Here is a 16336-nt window from a genome sequence, read left to right as displayed (position 1 = left end):
CAGGCCAAGCAGCATCAGAGGAGCAGGAAAGCTGATGTTTCGGGTCTGGACCCTTCTTCAGAAATGGGGTCATTTCTGAAACCCATCTCAAAACCCATTTCTGAAGAAGGGTCCAGACCCGAAACGTCAGCTTTCCTGCTCCTCTGATGCTGATTGACCTGCTGTGTTCATCCAGCTCTACACCTTGTTATGTCAAACTTTCTCCTGATTTTTGTTTTCTTTGAATACATTGTAAATGGGACTCAATTGAATCAATGATTCTGATAGAGACGCATTAAGTAACCGCATTCCAGTAACGACTTTTAAAAAGTTAAAACAGGGTTGCTTGACTTGTAAGTGGTTTTAAACAAAATTAACATTGTGCATTCTACTAATAGAAGGGCTATCTTGGTCAGGAAGGTGTCTGTATCAGAGAAAGTGCAGTTTATGAACGATTCAGCTGCTGCTGGTTTTGGTGAGATGTATGGAGAGAGGTATGGCTACATCAGAAATATTGTTGCAACCTTTGCAGGCTAAAAGCTTTCCCACACATTATTTATATAACAAACCTTGTACTCTGGAAGGATTGGTCGTAACACAACATCCAAGCTGTCGGTTTTAGCAAAATCTGTTCAGATTACTGTGCTTGCAAGTGTTTGCTAGTGTACAAAAATTGTGTTGAAAACTTGGCAATGCTAGCAGGAGTCTTTAACAGTTCAGAAATAAATTTAAACAAAGACCAAGCATTTATGTTGTGTCTTTTGTTGCCACAGAGCGTGCAAAACGCCTAGGAGCCAATGAAATAGTTTTGAAGTGGAGTCACTGTTGGAGCTGCAGCCAGTTACTGTGTCTGGGTTGAGGGATAAACATGGGCTAGGGCACCCGGGAGAATATCCAAAACTAATGCCATAGGATCTTTTATAGCCACCTGGATAAGAGGCCAGATGGAGCCCTTGTTTACGAAAGATTGCACTAGGAGGGTCGGTCTGGATTTGGTGCTCGTGTTCCCAGAGGGGTTTTGAACCCAAGACCTTTTGATGCAAAGGGTAGGCTTACATTTTCGTCATTGAATAGATAGAATACCAGTAGATAGAAAGGATCAGTATAGGATCATAGGAACAGGAAAAGGCCATTTGGCCCATCAAGCCTGCTCCATCAGTTAATATGATCATGAATGATCAAATACCTTTGACCCAATCTATCCCCAAAAGCCTTTACACCATTTGGAATCAGAAATCTATCAGTGCCTACTTTAAATATATCCAGAGTCTGAGCTTCCACAGCTCTCTGTGGTAGAGAATTACAAAGATTCACCAAGCTTGGAGTACAAAGAATTCTCCTCATTGAAGTTCTAAAGCACCCTCCTTATTTTTAAAGTGTACCCCTTAGTTCTGGACTCTTCAGCCAGGGGAAATGTTTTACCTGCATTCACCCTGTCCTTCCCTCTAAGTATTTTGAAGGTTTCAATGAGATCAGCTCTCATTCTTTGATATGTTGCAGAATACAGGCCTACTTTGCCCAATCTCTCTTTAAAGGTCAGTCCTGCTATCGTAGGAACAAATCTGCGATCAATTTGCACTCAGTGAATGTTAGCATTCCTTTTCTCTCCACATTTCTCCCTGTTGCTGTGGCTATAGCTATGGTCACTTTAACATTGGTATTAAGAGGGCGTGCCTGACAGCCAATGCCAGACAAGTCAAAAATCTGGATGAGGATCTGCTATCTCTCAATATCAGCCTGATGTATAACTGGCATCCATGACAAAGGCTACATTTTAAAAAATTGTTGAGACTTGCTTTTGAATTTACCAAAGTCAGGCTGGTAAGAGTGGTAGAGGTAGAAACCCTTATAACATTTAAAAAGTATTTAGATGCGCATTTGTGATGCCAAAGCATACAAAGGGCCAAGTGCTGGAAATGGGAGTTGAATAGTTAGGTGGTTGTTTTTTGATTGGCATGGACATGATGGGCTGAAGGGCCTTTTTCTGTACTGTGGGGCTCGATGATTCTATGACTGTGAGCAAATGCAATGTAGGCATTGTTAACACTAGGCTCTGGCAAATCAGGCACAGTTCACTTAAAAGCAGAGTTATGGACCCTCTGTGTGATCTCATAAACATCGACTTCATGTCAGATGTTCACCCTGTACAGGAAAAGTTTCTATTTCCCACTTCAGCCCTCAGCAGGGCTGGAAGTTGAGGAGGTGGTGCTAAATTATGATCCTGTGCTCACTCACACATGGCACCCACAAAAGGTTTAAATCCCAAGGGCCGCAGTCACATGCCATTCATTCAGGTCAAAGGAGATACTTAGAAAAGTTTAGAAACCTCTATGGGACTTTGCATTTTATTCTTATCATTAACATCACAGTGAAAAATGAAAGCACAAGATGCAACACTGAAAATCAGGAACTAACTTTCATAGCGTGACCCTGTCAGCAGTTCTGCTGAAATTGTTATTGGTAAAATTTATTTTTTAAAAATTTACTTTACTTTGAATAAAGGTGTCTCCCGATGCAACAGACAGAGTACCATGCTATCATTCAGCATTCTGAGTATCCATCAGAATGGTTGCATTTCTCAGCATTCTCTGCGTAAGGGGATCTGACGGCCTAGTGATATTATTGCTTGACTATTTATTCAGAGATTCCTGGTAATCTTCTGGGGAGTCGGGTTTGAATTCTGCCATGACAGATGGTAGAATTCTATTCCAATAAAAGCTCTGGAATTAAGACTCTAACAATGACCATGAAACCTTTGTCGATTGTCAGAATAATCCATCTGGTTCACTAATGCCCTTTAGGGAAGGAAACAGCCATCCTGACCTGGTCTGGCCTACAGACCCACAGCAATGTGGTAGACACTTCTGGACAGTTAGAGCTGGCTAATAAATGCTGGCCTGGCCAGTGACACCTGCATCCCATGAATGAGTTTAAAAAAAATTGATCTTAGCCTTGGATTCTCCAGCATTGAACTTGGAATTAATGCCAAATTGATGATAGTAATTGTAGCAGGGGCTACAAAGGCTGAATGTTGAGTGGTTTTGTAGCTTTCTTTTATGTCCAGACTCTGTGACTGTTAGCCATCAGACTGTGCGGTCGTCCCAGCAGAGACCATCACACTGTGCGGTCCTCCCAGCAGAGATCATCACACTGTGCGGTCCTCCCAGCAGAGACCATCACACTGTGCTCCTTCCAGTACGTATCAACAATCACATTGTGGTCCTACCAGCAGAGTCCAATTCATTGTGGTCCGCAGCAGAAAACCTGGCTCATTTACTCTTCCCTAAAACAGAAATAGTGAGAATTATTCTGGTACTCTTATTGTCACCTTGCCGGAGGTCAGACACTTCACAGCAAACTAAAGGTGGAGTCAGGCATTGTAAACAAAGACAAGATTTTCAAAACCAAGTTGTGGTTAAACTAGGGAAGACAATGGCCTAGTGGTATTATTAGTGGACTATTAATCCAGAGACCCAGATAATGTTCTGGGGACTCGGGTTCAAATCCCACCACAGCAGTTGGTAGAATTTGAATTCACTTAAAAAATATCTGAATTAAGAGCCTAATGATAACAATGGATCCTTTGCTGATCGTCAGAAAATCCCAGTTGATTAAGTAATGTCCTTTAGGGAAGGAAATCAACATCCTTACCCAGCCTGCCCTACATGTGACTCCAGACCCACAGCAATGCGGTTGACTCTTAACTGCCCTCTAGGCAATTAGGGATGGGTCATAAATTCTGCCTAGCCAGCAACGCCCTCATCACATGAATGAATAAAGAAAACAAAGTGTAAGGCAGCAAACACAAGGCTGCTAAATACATGGGTCATGGAACAAGATAGTACGGAAGCAGCAAAATTGTGAAAAATCTACTTCTACAGAGGGTAGAATATGGGGGGAAAACCAGGAATGTGTTAAAATAGTATTGAAGTAACAAAGGCAGGAATGAGAGTTTCAGTTCCAGATGAGCTGAGGCAGGTGAGGAGTTGGATAATGTTATGGAGGTGGAAGTGGACAATCTTAGCAGTGGCATCAATATGTGATATGAAGCTAGTCTCAAGGTCAAATATGACTCTAAATTTGCGAACAGCCTGGTTCAGCCTTGGCATGTTGCCAAGAAAAGGATACATTTGGTTGCCTGGTAATGGAGTTTGTATCAAGGACTAAGACAGTCACTTCAAACTTCCCAGTATTTGGTCAGAGGAGATTTATGCAGCAGGCAGTTTGACACTTGAACAGGAGAGGACTCGAAAGAGAATGAGTGAGAAGTGGTGGTGACGGCATCTCAAAGTACAGGTATAAATGGATCGTTTTGGGTGATGTTACAGAGGGATAGTGTGTAGATGAGAAATTGGAGGGATTCCAGGATATGGTTTCCAGAGGCTACAGTGCTGGATTGGGAAGAGAAGCCTGACTATGAGTGGATAGATAAGGCTCGAACTGGACTGGCACAATCCCACTCTGTAACTGGTCAGAGAGATGTTGGAGGTGAAGGTTATGGTCAGCCATGTCAAAGACAGGATTTAGTTTCCTTCCGCCACATTCCATAACACCTACAGTGTGAAAGCAGGCCATTCAGCTCATCGGGTCTACACTGGCCCTCCAAAGAGCATCGCCCCAAACCCACCCTGCTACCCTATCCCTGTAACCGTGCATTTAGCATGGCCAATCCACCTAACCAGCATATCTTCAGATTGTGAGAGGAAACCAAAGCACCCGAAGAAAACCACACAGACATGGGGAGAATGTGCAAACTCCACACAGACTGTCACCCGAGGCTGGAATCGAACCTGGGTCCCTGGCACTGTGAGGCAGCAGTGATAACCACTGAGCCACCATGCCACCCTCAGATTGCTAGTATTCACCGAATCTAGTTGATGGATCTCACATTAGAATGGGATGGGGCTCTGTTATGATACCCCTTACTCCCAATTGAGGAAATTCCCACCATTTCCATTTAAGGCATGGACGAGCTGCATATACCTCCTTGAAGGAATGTAGCCTAATTTTCTTCTTAGAAATATTGAATCAGGCTGAAAAATGAAAGTTTTTTTCTCATGAAGTTAATAATAATGGTTAATTTCTCTTCAAGGAAAAGAGGCCAGATCTGAAGTTACAATTCTCTATGGAGAGGACGCAAACGAGTGGAGTGTTTACCTGGAAAGTTTGCTCACAGCAGCCTTTAAAGTTCTGCCATACACAGTAAGCGAGCACACCTTGTTTTCAAGCCAGGATTACAGCCAGTTTAGGAGATGTAAGTGTCTCTTGGTTCTACTGTCGCCGCAGCTTGTGGAACTGTTGGCACTGCCCAAGCTGGAGCAGGGACTGCAGAGGGCACTACACCCCGGACACAAAGTGGTCCTGCTATTTTGTGGAGTGACAGAAACTACAGAACTACAGAACTTGTTCAAAGACTGGCAGAAGTGGAAACAAGTATCATGTGACGATGAGCCAACTGTTTTCATCTCAGTTGTGGAAGAAGCCATCAATAAGGGTAAGTTTCAAACCTGAAATTGGCCGGTCTCTTATTACAGGAGCAACATTTACAATGAAGTTGCTTTACCCTTTGTGATACTCCACCGAACAGAATCTTAAATTTTGTATGAGTACAATCAGCATGGAATTAGCAACAGCTATGTTAACTTTTTTGCATTTTGCCCAGACCTATTTAGAATTGTTAAAAAAATGTATTATATCATGTAGAGACAACACAATATGGAGCTGGATGAACACAGCAGGCCAAGCAGCATCAGAGGAGCAGGAAAGTTGACATTTCGGGTTGGGACCCTTCTTCAGAAATGGGGAGGGGGAAGGGAGCTGGCAAATAGAGAGAGGACGGGTTGGGCTCGAGAAAGGTAGGCGGGATGGTGATAGGTAGATGAAGGTAGGGAGTGGTGGGGAGTGGTCAGTGGGATGGGTGGGGCAGATAGGTGGGTGAGAAGATGGACAAGTTGTGTCAGGTCAAGGAGGCGGGGATGAGAGGGAAGGTTGGACATGGGATGAGGCCGGGGGTGGAGAGATTTTAAAACTGGTAAAGTCAATGTTTAGGCCATTGGGTTGTAGGCGCCTGAGGCAGAATATGAGGTGTTGCTCCTCCAGTTTGCTGGTGGTGTCATTGTGACACTGGAGGAGGCCCAGGATGGACATGTCACCCAGGGAGTGGGAGGGGGAGTTAAAATGGCTGGAGACCGGAAGGTGTTGTCGTTTGTAATAGCCCTTGAACTGAGGTGCTTGCTCAGCCCTTTCAGAAGGCAGTTAAGAGTCAATCACAATGCCATGGGTCTGGAGTCACATGTAGGCCACACCAGCTAAGGATGGCAGGTTACAACCCCTAAAGGACATTACTGAACCAGATGAGTTTTATGACAATCAATGATTGTTTCATGGTCGCCATCACTGAGAATAGCTCTCTATTCTGAATTTTATTAATCCAATTTAAATTCTGCCAGCTGCATTAGCCTGTCAGTCTGGACTATCAACCCAGTGACATTACCACTATACCACCATCTCTGCAGATCTCCAGGGACTGGAATACAATGGGATAAGAGTTTGTTCATACTGTACAAAGCTGTGGTTAGTCTACAGTTGTTGCACTATGTTCAGTTCTGGGCATCAAATCTTGAGAAGGACAAAAAGCGCTTGGTGTGAGTGCAGGATGGACATTACCAAACAAAAACCTGAATTTGAATGGTTAGATTTTGAGGGGTGATTACACAATTGGAGTTTTACTTCCCTGCCTTGAGATATTGAAGGAGTTATTCAAAATTTGCAAGTTATTATGGGAGCAAATAAGTGGGTATCTAGGAAGAAATATTTCTGCTGGTTATGGAGTCGAAAAAAAAAACTAGACCCTGTAGAACATTCAGAAGTGAAATTAGCAAATTTTTCTGCAGGTAAAGGGTGGGAGATGTTTAGAATTCTCTTCTGCAAATGGCAACTGATGTTACATCAATTCTTCATCTTAAGTCGATGACCTAAAGGTACTAAGGTATTAAAAAATCCTGTGTTTATCCCATGTCAGGGCCTCTCAAAGCACTTTACAGACGATGAGGTACTTTGGAAATGTAGTCACTGTAGTAATGGAATAAACAAGGCAGCCACTGTGTACACAGTAAGCTCCCACAATGTGATAACGATGTGTTTTTTTATGGTGTTGATTTAGTGTAATGGTGGCTGTATGGACTTAGGTCACGGATCAGCCATGATCATGTTGAATGCTGGCACATGATCTTGAGGCCGAATGGCCTAAATCTACTCCTGTAGTCCGAGATCCTTCCAAGAAACACGTGCGACTGAGAGTACAAACTGAGATTGATGTACTATTGGGATTAGGCAAGGGATAAAGGGTTACAGAACCAAGGAGGGTAAATGAAGTCAAGGTGCAGATCAGCCATGATATAAGTTGGTGGAAGAACAAACTCAAGGGGCTGTATGATCTATCCTGTTTCTGGCTTTCTCTGTAAAACAAGTAGTAATTTTCCAAAAAAGGGCTGTTGTGGTGGAGACTAGAACACTTTCTTTTTAAAACAAAAATTGCATAAATATTTGAGGTGGAAAAGTAGAGGCGGATTATGGAGTAAGGGCAGAGACATGGGACTTTGAGTAGATCACTCCAGTTAGCAAGGCACAGGCTGAAAAAAATCACTAGGTGAAATCAACATAATTTATTCAAAATCAAGATGTTTAATTGTTGCCAACGGTGTAGTTTATTCACACACAGAATGCTATTAAATTTGCTGTAGAGCAGATCTGGGAGCTCAGGTGCTGAAATTCTTAAGTTCGTTGGATAAGAATTCAGCCTCTGTAACTTGTCTGCTCTTTTCTCTTAGAGCACAGCTCAGAGCTTGATATTGATTCACATTTACATTTTGTCACTTACCAGCTCCTATCCCTATCTTTTGTATTGCTCCCACTCCTCAGTAGATATGACTGGCTTTGGTTATTTGAATTTCCTGGATCTGGTTGATTGGAAAGGTCTTCTTGCAGTACTGCTGTCTTGTTGGTGGTCAGGTCAGAGGCTGGGAATTTTGAAGCAAGTAACTTACCCCCTGACTCCCCACAGCCTGTCCACCATCAACAAAGGCAGCAAGTCAGGAGCGTGTTGGGATACTCCCCACTTGCCTGGATGGTTGCAGCTCCAACAACGTTCAAGAAGCTTGACACTACCGACGCTCAGTAGCAGCAGTGTGTACTGTCTACAAGATGCACTGCAGAAATTCACTAACATGCTTCAGACAGGAGTTTCCAAACCCATGGATAAAGACAAGGGCAGCAGATACATGGGAACACCAACACTTCCAAGTTCCCCTCCAAGCCAATCGCCATCCTGACTTGGAAATATATCATCGCTCCTTTAGTATCTTTGGGTCAAAATCCTGGAACTCCTCCCTAATGACATTGGGGGTTTATCCATACCCCAAGGACTACGGTGGTTCTTGAAAGCAGCTCACCTTCACCAAGTTGCGATTTGAAATGGCCAACAAATGCTGGACTAGCCAGCTTTGCCCACTCCCAGTGAAAGAATTTCTTTGAAATCCTGAGTAAATCACAAGGAAGCTAACGTTTGCAAACTGCCAGACTTGCGCAGCCCAGACCTGTGAACTCAGCTGTATATGAACAAAGCACAAATAGGAAGTGAGTTGCTGATACTTCATGGTCCATTTAACCAGGATCACTTGCTGTGAATGTCCCAACTACACTTAACACACCCCAAATGTGGGCTGCTCCCATTGCAATTTTAATGGAGCTTTAATGCTCTGAGACAACCAGATGCAGATCGTTGATCTAGTGTTAAACATAGAAAATAGGAGCATTCCGCCCTTTGAGCCTGCTCTGTCATTTAATCTGATCATGGCTGATTATCTAAGTCAGTCCCCTCTTCTTACTTCCTCCCCTTACCCATTGATCCCTTTAACCCTAAGAACTACATCTAACTCCTTGAAAGCATTCAATGTTTTGGTCTCAACCTCTCTTCTGTATTTTGTGACCTAATCTATGTGCTCAAGCATTTCTAAGACTGGTCTATTATTTGTGATTGTGATTGGACACAAAATGTTTGTGGATTGCCAAGGTTTATCACAACATCCTGGAGAGTTGCTGCTGACAGATGCTGGTTCAGAGCAGAGGCCTTCTCCTGTGTTGTAAATTTGGAAAAAATTCCAGGACCTTGGAGAGGGCACTGTTTTCCAGAACAATGCCAGGAATGAGAGTCCGAGACAACAAGGTGCAGAGCTGGATGAACACAGCAGGCCAAGCAGCATCATAGGAGCAGAAAGGCTGACGTTTCGGGCCGAGACCCTTCATCAGAATGAGAGTCTTCAGTTACACAGGGAGACTGGAGAAGCTGGTGTTGTTTTCATTAAGATTAATGGGAAATTGAATAGAAGTCTTCAAAATTATCAAGGATTTTGATAAAATGAAACAAATTCAACAACTTGCATTTATTTAACTCCTTTAATGTAATAAATGTTCCAAAGTGATTCACTGGAGCATTGTCAGATAAAATTAGTCATCAAGCCACATAAGAAAATATCAGGGAAGATAAACAAAAAACTCGCTCAAAGCAGTAGATCTGTAGGAGTGACTTTAAAGAGGAAAGTGTGAGGCAGAGGGGTTTAGAGAGTGTATTCCAGAGGTTCAGTCTTCTGCAGTTGAAGGCACGGACTCTAATAGTGGAGTGACAATAACTGAGATAGTTCGAGAGGTCAGCATTATAGAAGGGCAGGCATTCCAGGAGATTGGGGAACTGGAGGAGGTTAGAGATGTGACGAGGGAGCTGGCAGTGGAGAAGCCATGAGGGGTGAGATTTGAAAACAAGGATGAGAATTTTAACACCAATGAATGCTTAACCAGGTATCAGTGTAGGTTGATGAGCACAGGGGGTGATGGTATGAAATTGGGAAATGGACAGCTGAGCCGTGACTCAGTTTATGGAGCGATGACAGGTGGGAGTGTGTTAACATTGTCAAACCTAAAGGTAACCAAAAAAGTATGTTTCAGCAACAGATGAACTGAGGCAGGGCAGGGTCAGGTGACATGGGGAAAAACCTATCTGGTTCACTTGCAAGGTCTGGTGCCCTTTAGGTAAGGAAGCAGCCATCCTTACCAGGTCTGGCCTACATGAGGCTCTAGGCCCACAGCAAATTGGTTAATTCTTAACTGTTCTTGGGCACTTAGGGATAGGCAATAAATGCTGGCCCTGCCAGCGACACCCTCATCCTGTGCTTGCGCTGATCTGATACTCCATGTTTCTCCCCAGCCCAGATTGTTAGTTATCTATGGGGAAGGAGGGGACAGTACAGTCATCTTGGGGTTGTAACCCCTCTGCTAGCTGGTTATTGGGTCACAGTCTGTAAACCTGCTCCTTCTCCAGGTGGATGGATGAAGATAAAAAGGAATCCCTGTGTGAACCAGGGGATTGGTAGTGGAATAGGGAAAGGGAAAGTAAAAACAGAAAACCTGCTGGAGAAACTCAGCTGGTCTGGCAGCATCTGTGGAGAAAGAAAAGTGTTAACATTTTAAATCCAATTGAACTCAAAACATGAACTTTGTTTCTCTATCTCCATGCCAAACTGCTGAGTTTCTCCTTCATTCTCTATTATTTCAGATCTCCAGCATCCAAGGTATTTTGTTTTTGAGATAGAGAAAAGAGGCTTGGCTGGCTAATCAACTGCAAGAGTGAAATATCACACTCTCTGAATCTTAGTCATAACAGTGGAGTTATGAAATAGTTTTTAGAGTTCATTTTGAGGACTCTGGGCTAAACTAATAGGGTATAACACTGATTTATCCCTAAAGATCTGAGATTTAAGATCTGTAGTGTAATTAGGAAAGTAACCTTGAACAGGCGATACTAGAAGTTACAATGTGGTTCACTTCCCAAAACCACTATAGATCAAAACCACGATGGACTAAATGAGTATTAATTTAGACTCGTATTCCCTTTTAGAAATTGAAGCTTACAGAAGAATTGACTAGATAGAAGCAAAGTGTCTGTGCTTTGATAGCTTGTCAATACTCAGTATCAAGTGAAGTGTAAGAAACAGAAAGGTGTGTCTTATTCAGAAGAGATTAAATGATACTGTCAACAAAATACGGAACATAAAGATTGTGAGCAAAACAGATGGAAAAATTAGGAACCAGAGGCACAAAATGCTTATGGATGATTGTAAATACGAGGAATGTGAAAATATCTGGTGGAATTTAACACTGCAGAAGGAACCATTAGACACACATCAGAGTACCCTTAAGATACTGCACAATTGATAGCTTCTGTCTTTCAGAGGACAGAGGCAGTCAGTGCTGCAGGTTCCTGTCGCTATGACAGCCATGAATCATAGAATCCCTATATGCAGAAAGAGGCCATTCGGCCCATTAAGTCTGCACTGACCCTTCAATCAGCATCCTACCCAAACCCAACCCCATGCCCATAACCCCATAGTTACGTGACTAATCCACCTAGCCTGCACATTCCTGGGCACTACAGACAACTTAGCATGGCCAACCCACCTAACCTGCACATCTTTGGCCAGTAGAAGGAAATCGACACAGAGATGGGAAGAATGTGCAAACTCCACACAGTCACCAGATCTCTGGTGTTGTGAGGCAACAGTGCTAACCACTGAGTCACTGTACTGCCCCATGAATCTGAAGATTTCAGGCTGATGAGCATCATATTTTCCTCTGCATCACGTAACGTGGAATGAAGGTTCCCATAACTAGAGTGACCATTTAGCTGTGGGGGTGAGGCCAATGTAAGAGCTGGGACAGAGCGAAAGCAGAGAACAGTGGTAGACAGACAAGAATGCGTAATTGGTGAACGTGGAAAGTTTTTGCAGGCTTGAAAATTAAGTACAGCAGAGCTCACCAGAAACGCGAGGCATTAGTACCTGTGCAGAACACACTTCTCTCTAAGCCGACCACAGTTTCAGTTAGTGAGATATAAATTGGACAGTTTTTGAAAGAGGAAGCTTGTATTACACAGGATATGTTGAGCTGCTGACTCTTAACTGATGTTACAGACACGCACTAAAATAACATCATAAAAAGTTACAGAAGTGCTAACTGTGGCCAAAAATACCCAGATCTTTGTCAAGCACATGTGCATCTTAAATGCAAATTTATACTCATACGAAAAAGATATGGGGGCATTCTGTGAATGAGCTATAGGTCTGTGGTTCTGTTTGCAAACTGCTTCAGGGTTTGTGGCAGTTATATTTGGAGAAGTTTTCTTCTACCGCTGTATATAAGCAGTGCTGTAACTCTTCAGTACACTCTGCATTAAAAAATTGTGGAAACCTTCGTCACTTTGAAGTAGTGATACTGTTGGCAGCACTCCTGAAATCTCCAGGAATTAATAATTAATCTCTGCATCTCACCATCAGGCAACCATGATGGGAAAGGACAGGAGCATGAAATAATTTTAACTTTTTTTTTACCATTTTCTTGCTCTGCTTCCCTTTGTTAGTCACAAAATTATAGGAGATGGGAAATAAAACAGTTCAGCTGATTCTTAGGAGATGAATAATGACACCATTCACTTATCAATTCGCTATGGGAAGAATAGACAACGACGGGAGTGTCCAAAGATGGCAGATCATGCGATAAAACATCCCAGAATCTGTCCAATCACAGTTGGAAAAGTGCTGCCACTTTACCATGCATTCAGAAATAAGCACAGAACCCATAGAGTCAAAGTATGAGACAGACTGAGACCATGCCTTTAATTGAAGCACTTGTACCATGATGGGGATGAGGGAGCCAATCATCAACAGTGCGATGAAAAGGTCCTTCTTTAGTAATAATCTGTTCAGTCACTGATATTTAGCTTGGATTCCACCAGGGTCTCTCAGCGCCTTCACTCATTACAGCTTTTGCCCAAACATGGATGAAAGAATTGATTTCCAAAGGTGAAGCAAGAGTGACAGCCTTTGATATCAAGGCCACATTTGACCAAGTTTGGCATCAAGGAGCCAAAGCAAAACTGGCAAAGGGAAGGAGGAAATATTTGCACTGGTTAGAGTCATACCTAGCACATAGGATGACGGTTGTTGTTGTTGGAAGTCAGTCATCTCAGCTCCAGGACATCTCTGCAGGAGTTCCTCAGGGTAGTGTCCTAGGCCCAACCATCTTCAGCTGCTTTATCAACCCCCTTCCCTCCATTATAAGGTCAGAAGTGGGGATGTTTGCCGATGATTCAACACCATTTGTGACTCCTCAGATACTGAAACAATCCATGTTCAAATGCAGCAAGACCTGAACAATATCCAGGTTTGGGCTGAAACCCCGAAAATAACATTCATGCCACACAAATGCTAGGCAATGACCATCTCCAACAAGAGAGAATCAAATCGTCGCTCCTGGATATTCAAGGCATAACCCCACTATCAAATTCCTGGAGGTTGCCATTGATCTGAGACTGAATTTGACTAGCCATATAAATATGGTGACAAGAGTAAGTCAGCAGTGAGTAACTAATCTCCTGACTCCCCAAAGTCTGTCCACGATCTACAAGGCAAAAGTCAATAATGTGATGGAATACTCCTCACTTGCCTGGATAAATACAGCTCCAACAGTTCTCAAGAAGCTCAATGCATCCAGGATAAAGCATCCTTCTTGATTGGTAGCACATTCACAAACATTCACGCTCTCCACCAGTGACACTCTGTAGCTCCAGTGTGTACCATCTACAAGATGCGTTGCAACTACTCACTATGTCTCCTTAAACTGTACCTTCTAATCCTGTGACCTCTATCATTTAGAAAGACAAAATCAGCAAATGTATGGGAACACCACTATCTTCAAGCTCCCCTATAAGCCATTCACCATACTGACTTGGAAATATATCGCTGTTCTTTCAGAGTTGCTGGGTCAAAATGCTGGTACTCGTTTCTTAACAGCATTATCGGTATAACCTACATCAAATAGACGCATTCAAGAATCACAGTGGCATGGTGGCTCAGTGATTAGCCCTGCTGCCTCACAGCGCCAGGGTTCAATCCCACCCTTGGGTGACTGTCTGTGTGGAGTTTGCACATTCTCCCCATGTCTACGTGGGTGTGCTCCGGTTTCCTCCCACAGTCCAAAGATGTGCGGGTTAGGTGGATTGCCATGAAAAATTGCTCATAGTGTTGAGGGATGTGTAGATTAGGTGGCTTATAAGGGGATGGGTCTGGGTGGGATGCTCTGAGAGTCAGTGTGGACTTGTTGGGCCGAAGGGCCTGTTTCCACACTGTAGGGATCCTATGTATTAAGAAAGCAACTCACCACTACAAGGATGGTTAGGACATAGAAACAGATTCTTGTCGAGCCAGTCACACCCAGTTTCCATGAATAAATAAAATAAAAACTTACTTTTAAATAACATCTTTAACACAGAAAACCATACTATAGTGTGTTACAGAACTGTAAGGCAAAATTGGACGTCGAGCCAAAGGTAGAGAGGGCTAACCTAGAGCATGTTTAAAAAGATAGATTTTAGCATCTTTCAAAGAACAGGAGAAAAGCGGAGTAGTTTATATGCCACGAATGGGAGTGCCTAAAATGAATACATAAAAGGAATGTTATGTATTAATTCAGGAATAGGGGTCTGCTTCATATTTTTGTGTCTCTCCTCCAGATCCTTTGTTCGCTTTGAAGCAACTGGATCTGGTAAGTTATATACACAGGTGACATACAGACGGGCAAGTCCCTGGTTTGTTCTCCAGCCTGTGCTAAGATTGTTACTTCCAACAAAGGAGGCAAATGGAATGAGATAATTGGCTTTGGGGGAAAGCAGAGGCAGTGCCTGCTGTCAGGTGACCCCGCCAGGCAGTAGATAGTGCCAAAGGTGAGTAAAGTGGCTGTGAAGTGATAGCTTGCATTGTCAAGCATCTTTCCCAGATGTTAGCCTTGGCGCAATGGGAGAACTGTCATTTTGACGAAAAGTTTCTGTGTTCAAAGTCCCATTCCAGAATTGTGAGCAGGTAATCGTCACTAATGAAAACTGTAAGAACTGTGGATGCTGTAAATCAGGAACAAAAACAAAGTTGCTGGAAAAGCTCAGCAGGTCTGGCAGTATCTGTGAAAGAAAAAACAGAGTTAACGTTTCGGGTCCGGTGACCCTTCCTCAGAACTGATGGTGGCTGGGATAACATCAGTTTATATGCAGAAAAAAGGGGAGAGGGGTGGGGTAGGGAGTAAACGATAGGATAGAGCCTAAAGAGAGAGAAGAGCAGTTGGACAGACAAAGAGTTGATAACGATCAGGCTGGGAGGGTGACTAGTTGTTAATGGGGACTATTTGTGACTAACAATAGGTAGTGTGTAATGGCAGGCTATGTGGTAACAAGGCCTGGTGTGGGGGGTAGGGGGCTGGGACATGGGAGAGTAGGCCCAAAATTATTGAGTTCAAAATTGAGTTCAATAATTTTAGGACCTAAACTCTCCAATGTCCCAGCCCCCTACCCCACACACCAGGCCTTGTTACACACAGCCTGCCATTACATGTTACACATAGCCTGTCATTACATCTCGACTCCATTTTCTCCCCCTTGGTCCAGGAACTCCCTACCTACGTCCGTGACACCACCCACGCCCTCCACCTCCTCCAGAACTTCCAATTCCCCGGTCCCCAACACCTCATCTTTACCATGAACGTCCAGTCCCTATACACCTGCATTCCCCATACAGGTGGCCTAAAGGCCCTCCGCTTCTTCCTGTCCCGCAGGCCCAACCAGTCCCCCTCCACTGACACCCTCATCCGCTTAGCCAAACTCATCCTCACCCTCAACAACTTCTCTTTCAATTCCTCCCACTTCCCACAGACAAAGGGGGTGGCCATGGGTACCCGCATGGGCCCAAGCTACGCCTGCCTCTTTGTAGGTTACTTGGAACAATCCCTCTTCCGTACCTACACTGGCCCTAAACCCCACCTCTTCCTTCGTTACATTGATGACTGTATCGGCGCTGCCTCATGCTCCCACGATGAGCTCGAACAGTTCATCCACTTCACCAACACCTTCCACCCCAACCTTAAGTTCACCTGGACCATCTCCAATACCTCTCTCTCCTTCCTGGACCTCTCTGTCTCCATCTCTGGCAACCCCCTAGAAACCGATATCCATTTCAAGCCCACCAACTCCCACAGCTACCTAGAATACACCTCCTCCCACCCACCTTCCTGCAAAAATGCCATCCCCTATTCCCAGTTCCTTCGCCTCCGCCGCATCTGCTCCCAGGATGAGGCATTCCACTCCCGTACATCTCAGATGTCCTTGTTTTTCAAGGACCGCAACTTCCCCCCCTCAGTGGTCGAGAACGCCCTCGACCGTGTCTCCCGCATTTCCCACAACTCATCCCTCACACCCCCTCCCCGCAAT

At 43.9% G+C, this 16336-nt stretch overlaps 1 protein-coding gene across 1 annotated transcript in view; it reads left to right on the top strand.

Annotated features, from left to right (window-relative positions):
• The window catches only part of pik3ap1 (phosphoinositide-3-kinase adaptor protein 1), a 143787-nt gene that overhangs the window by 44224 nt on the left and 83227 nt on the right, over positions 1–16336 (top strand). Inside the window, exon 2 of the mRNA XM_020528231.2 lies at positions 5072–5473. Coding sequence (XP_020383820.2) covers positions 5072–5473 — 402 coding nt within the window. The remainder of the gene's footprint in view (positions 1–5071; positions 5474–16336) is intronic.

Source organism: Rhincodon typus, chromosome 34 (assembly GCF_021869965.1).
Source record: "Rhincodon typus isolate 14 chromosome 34, sRhiTyp1.1, whole genome shotgun sequence".
Taxonomy (NCBI): Eukaryota; Metazoa; Chordata; class Chondrichthyes; order Orectolobiformes; family Rhincodontidae; genus Rhincodon; species Rhincodon typus.
Note: the sequence above shows the minus strand (reverse complement) of the source record. Positions and strands in the feature narration are given on the sequence as shown.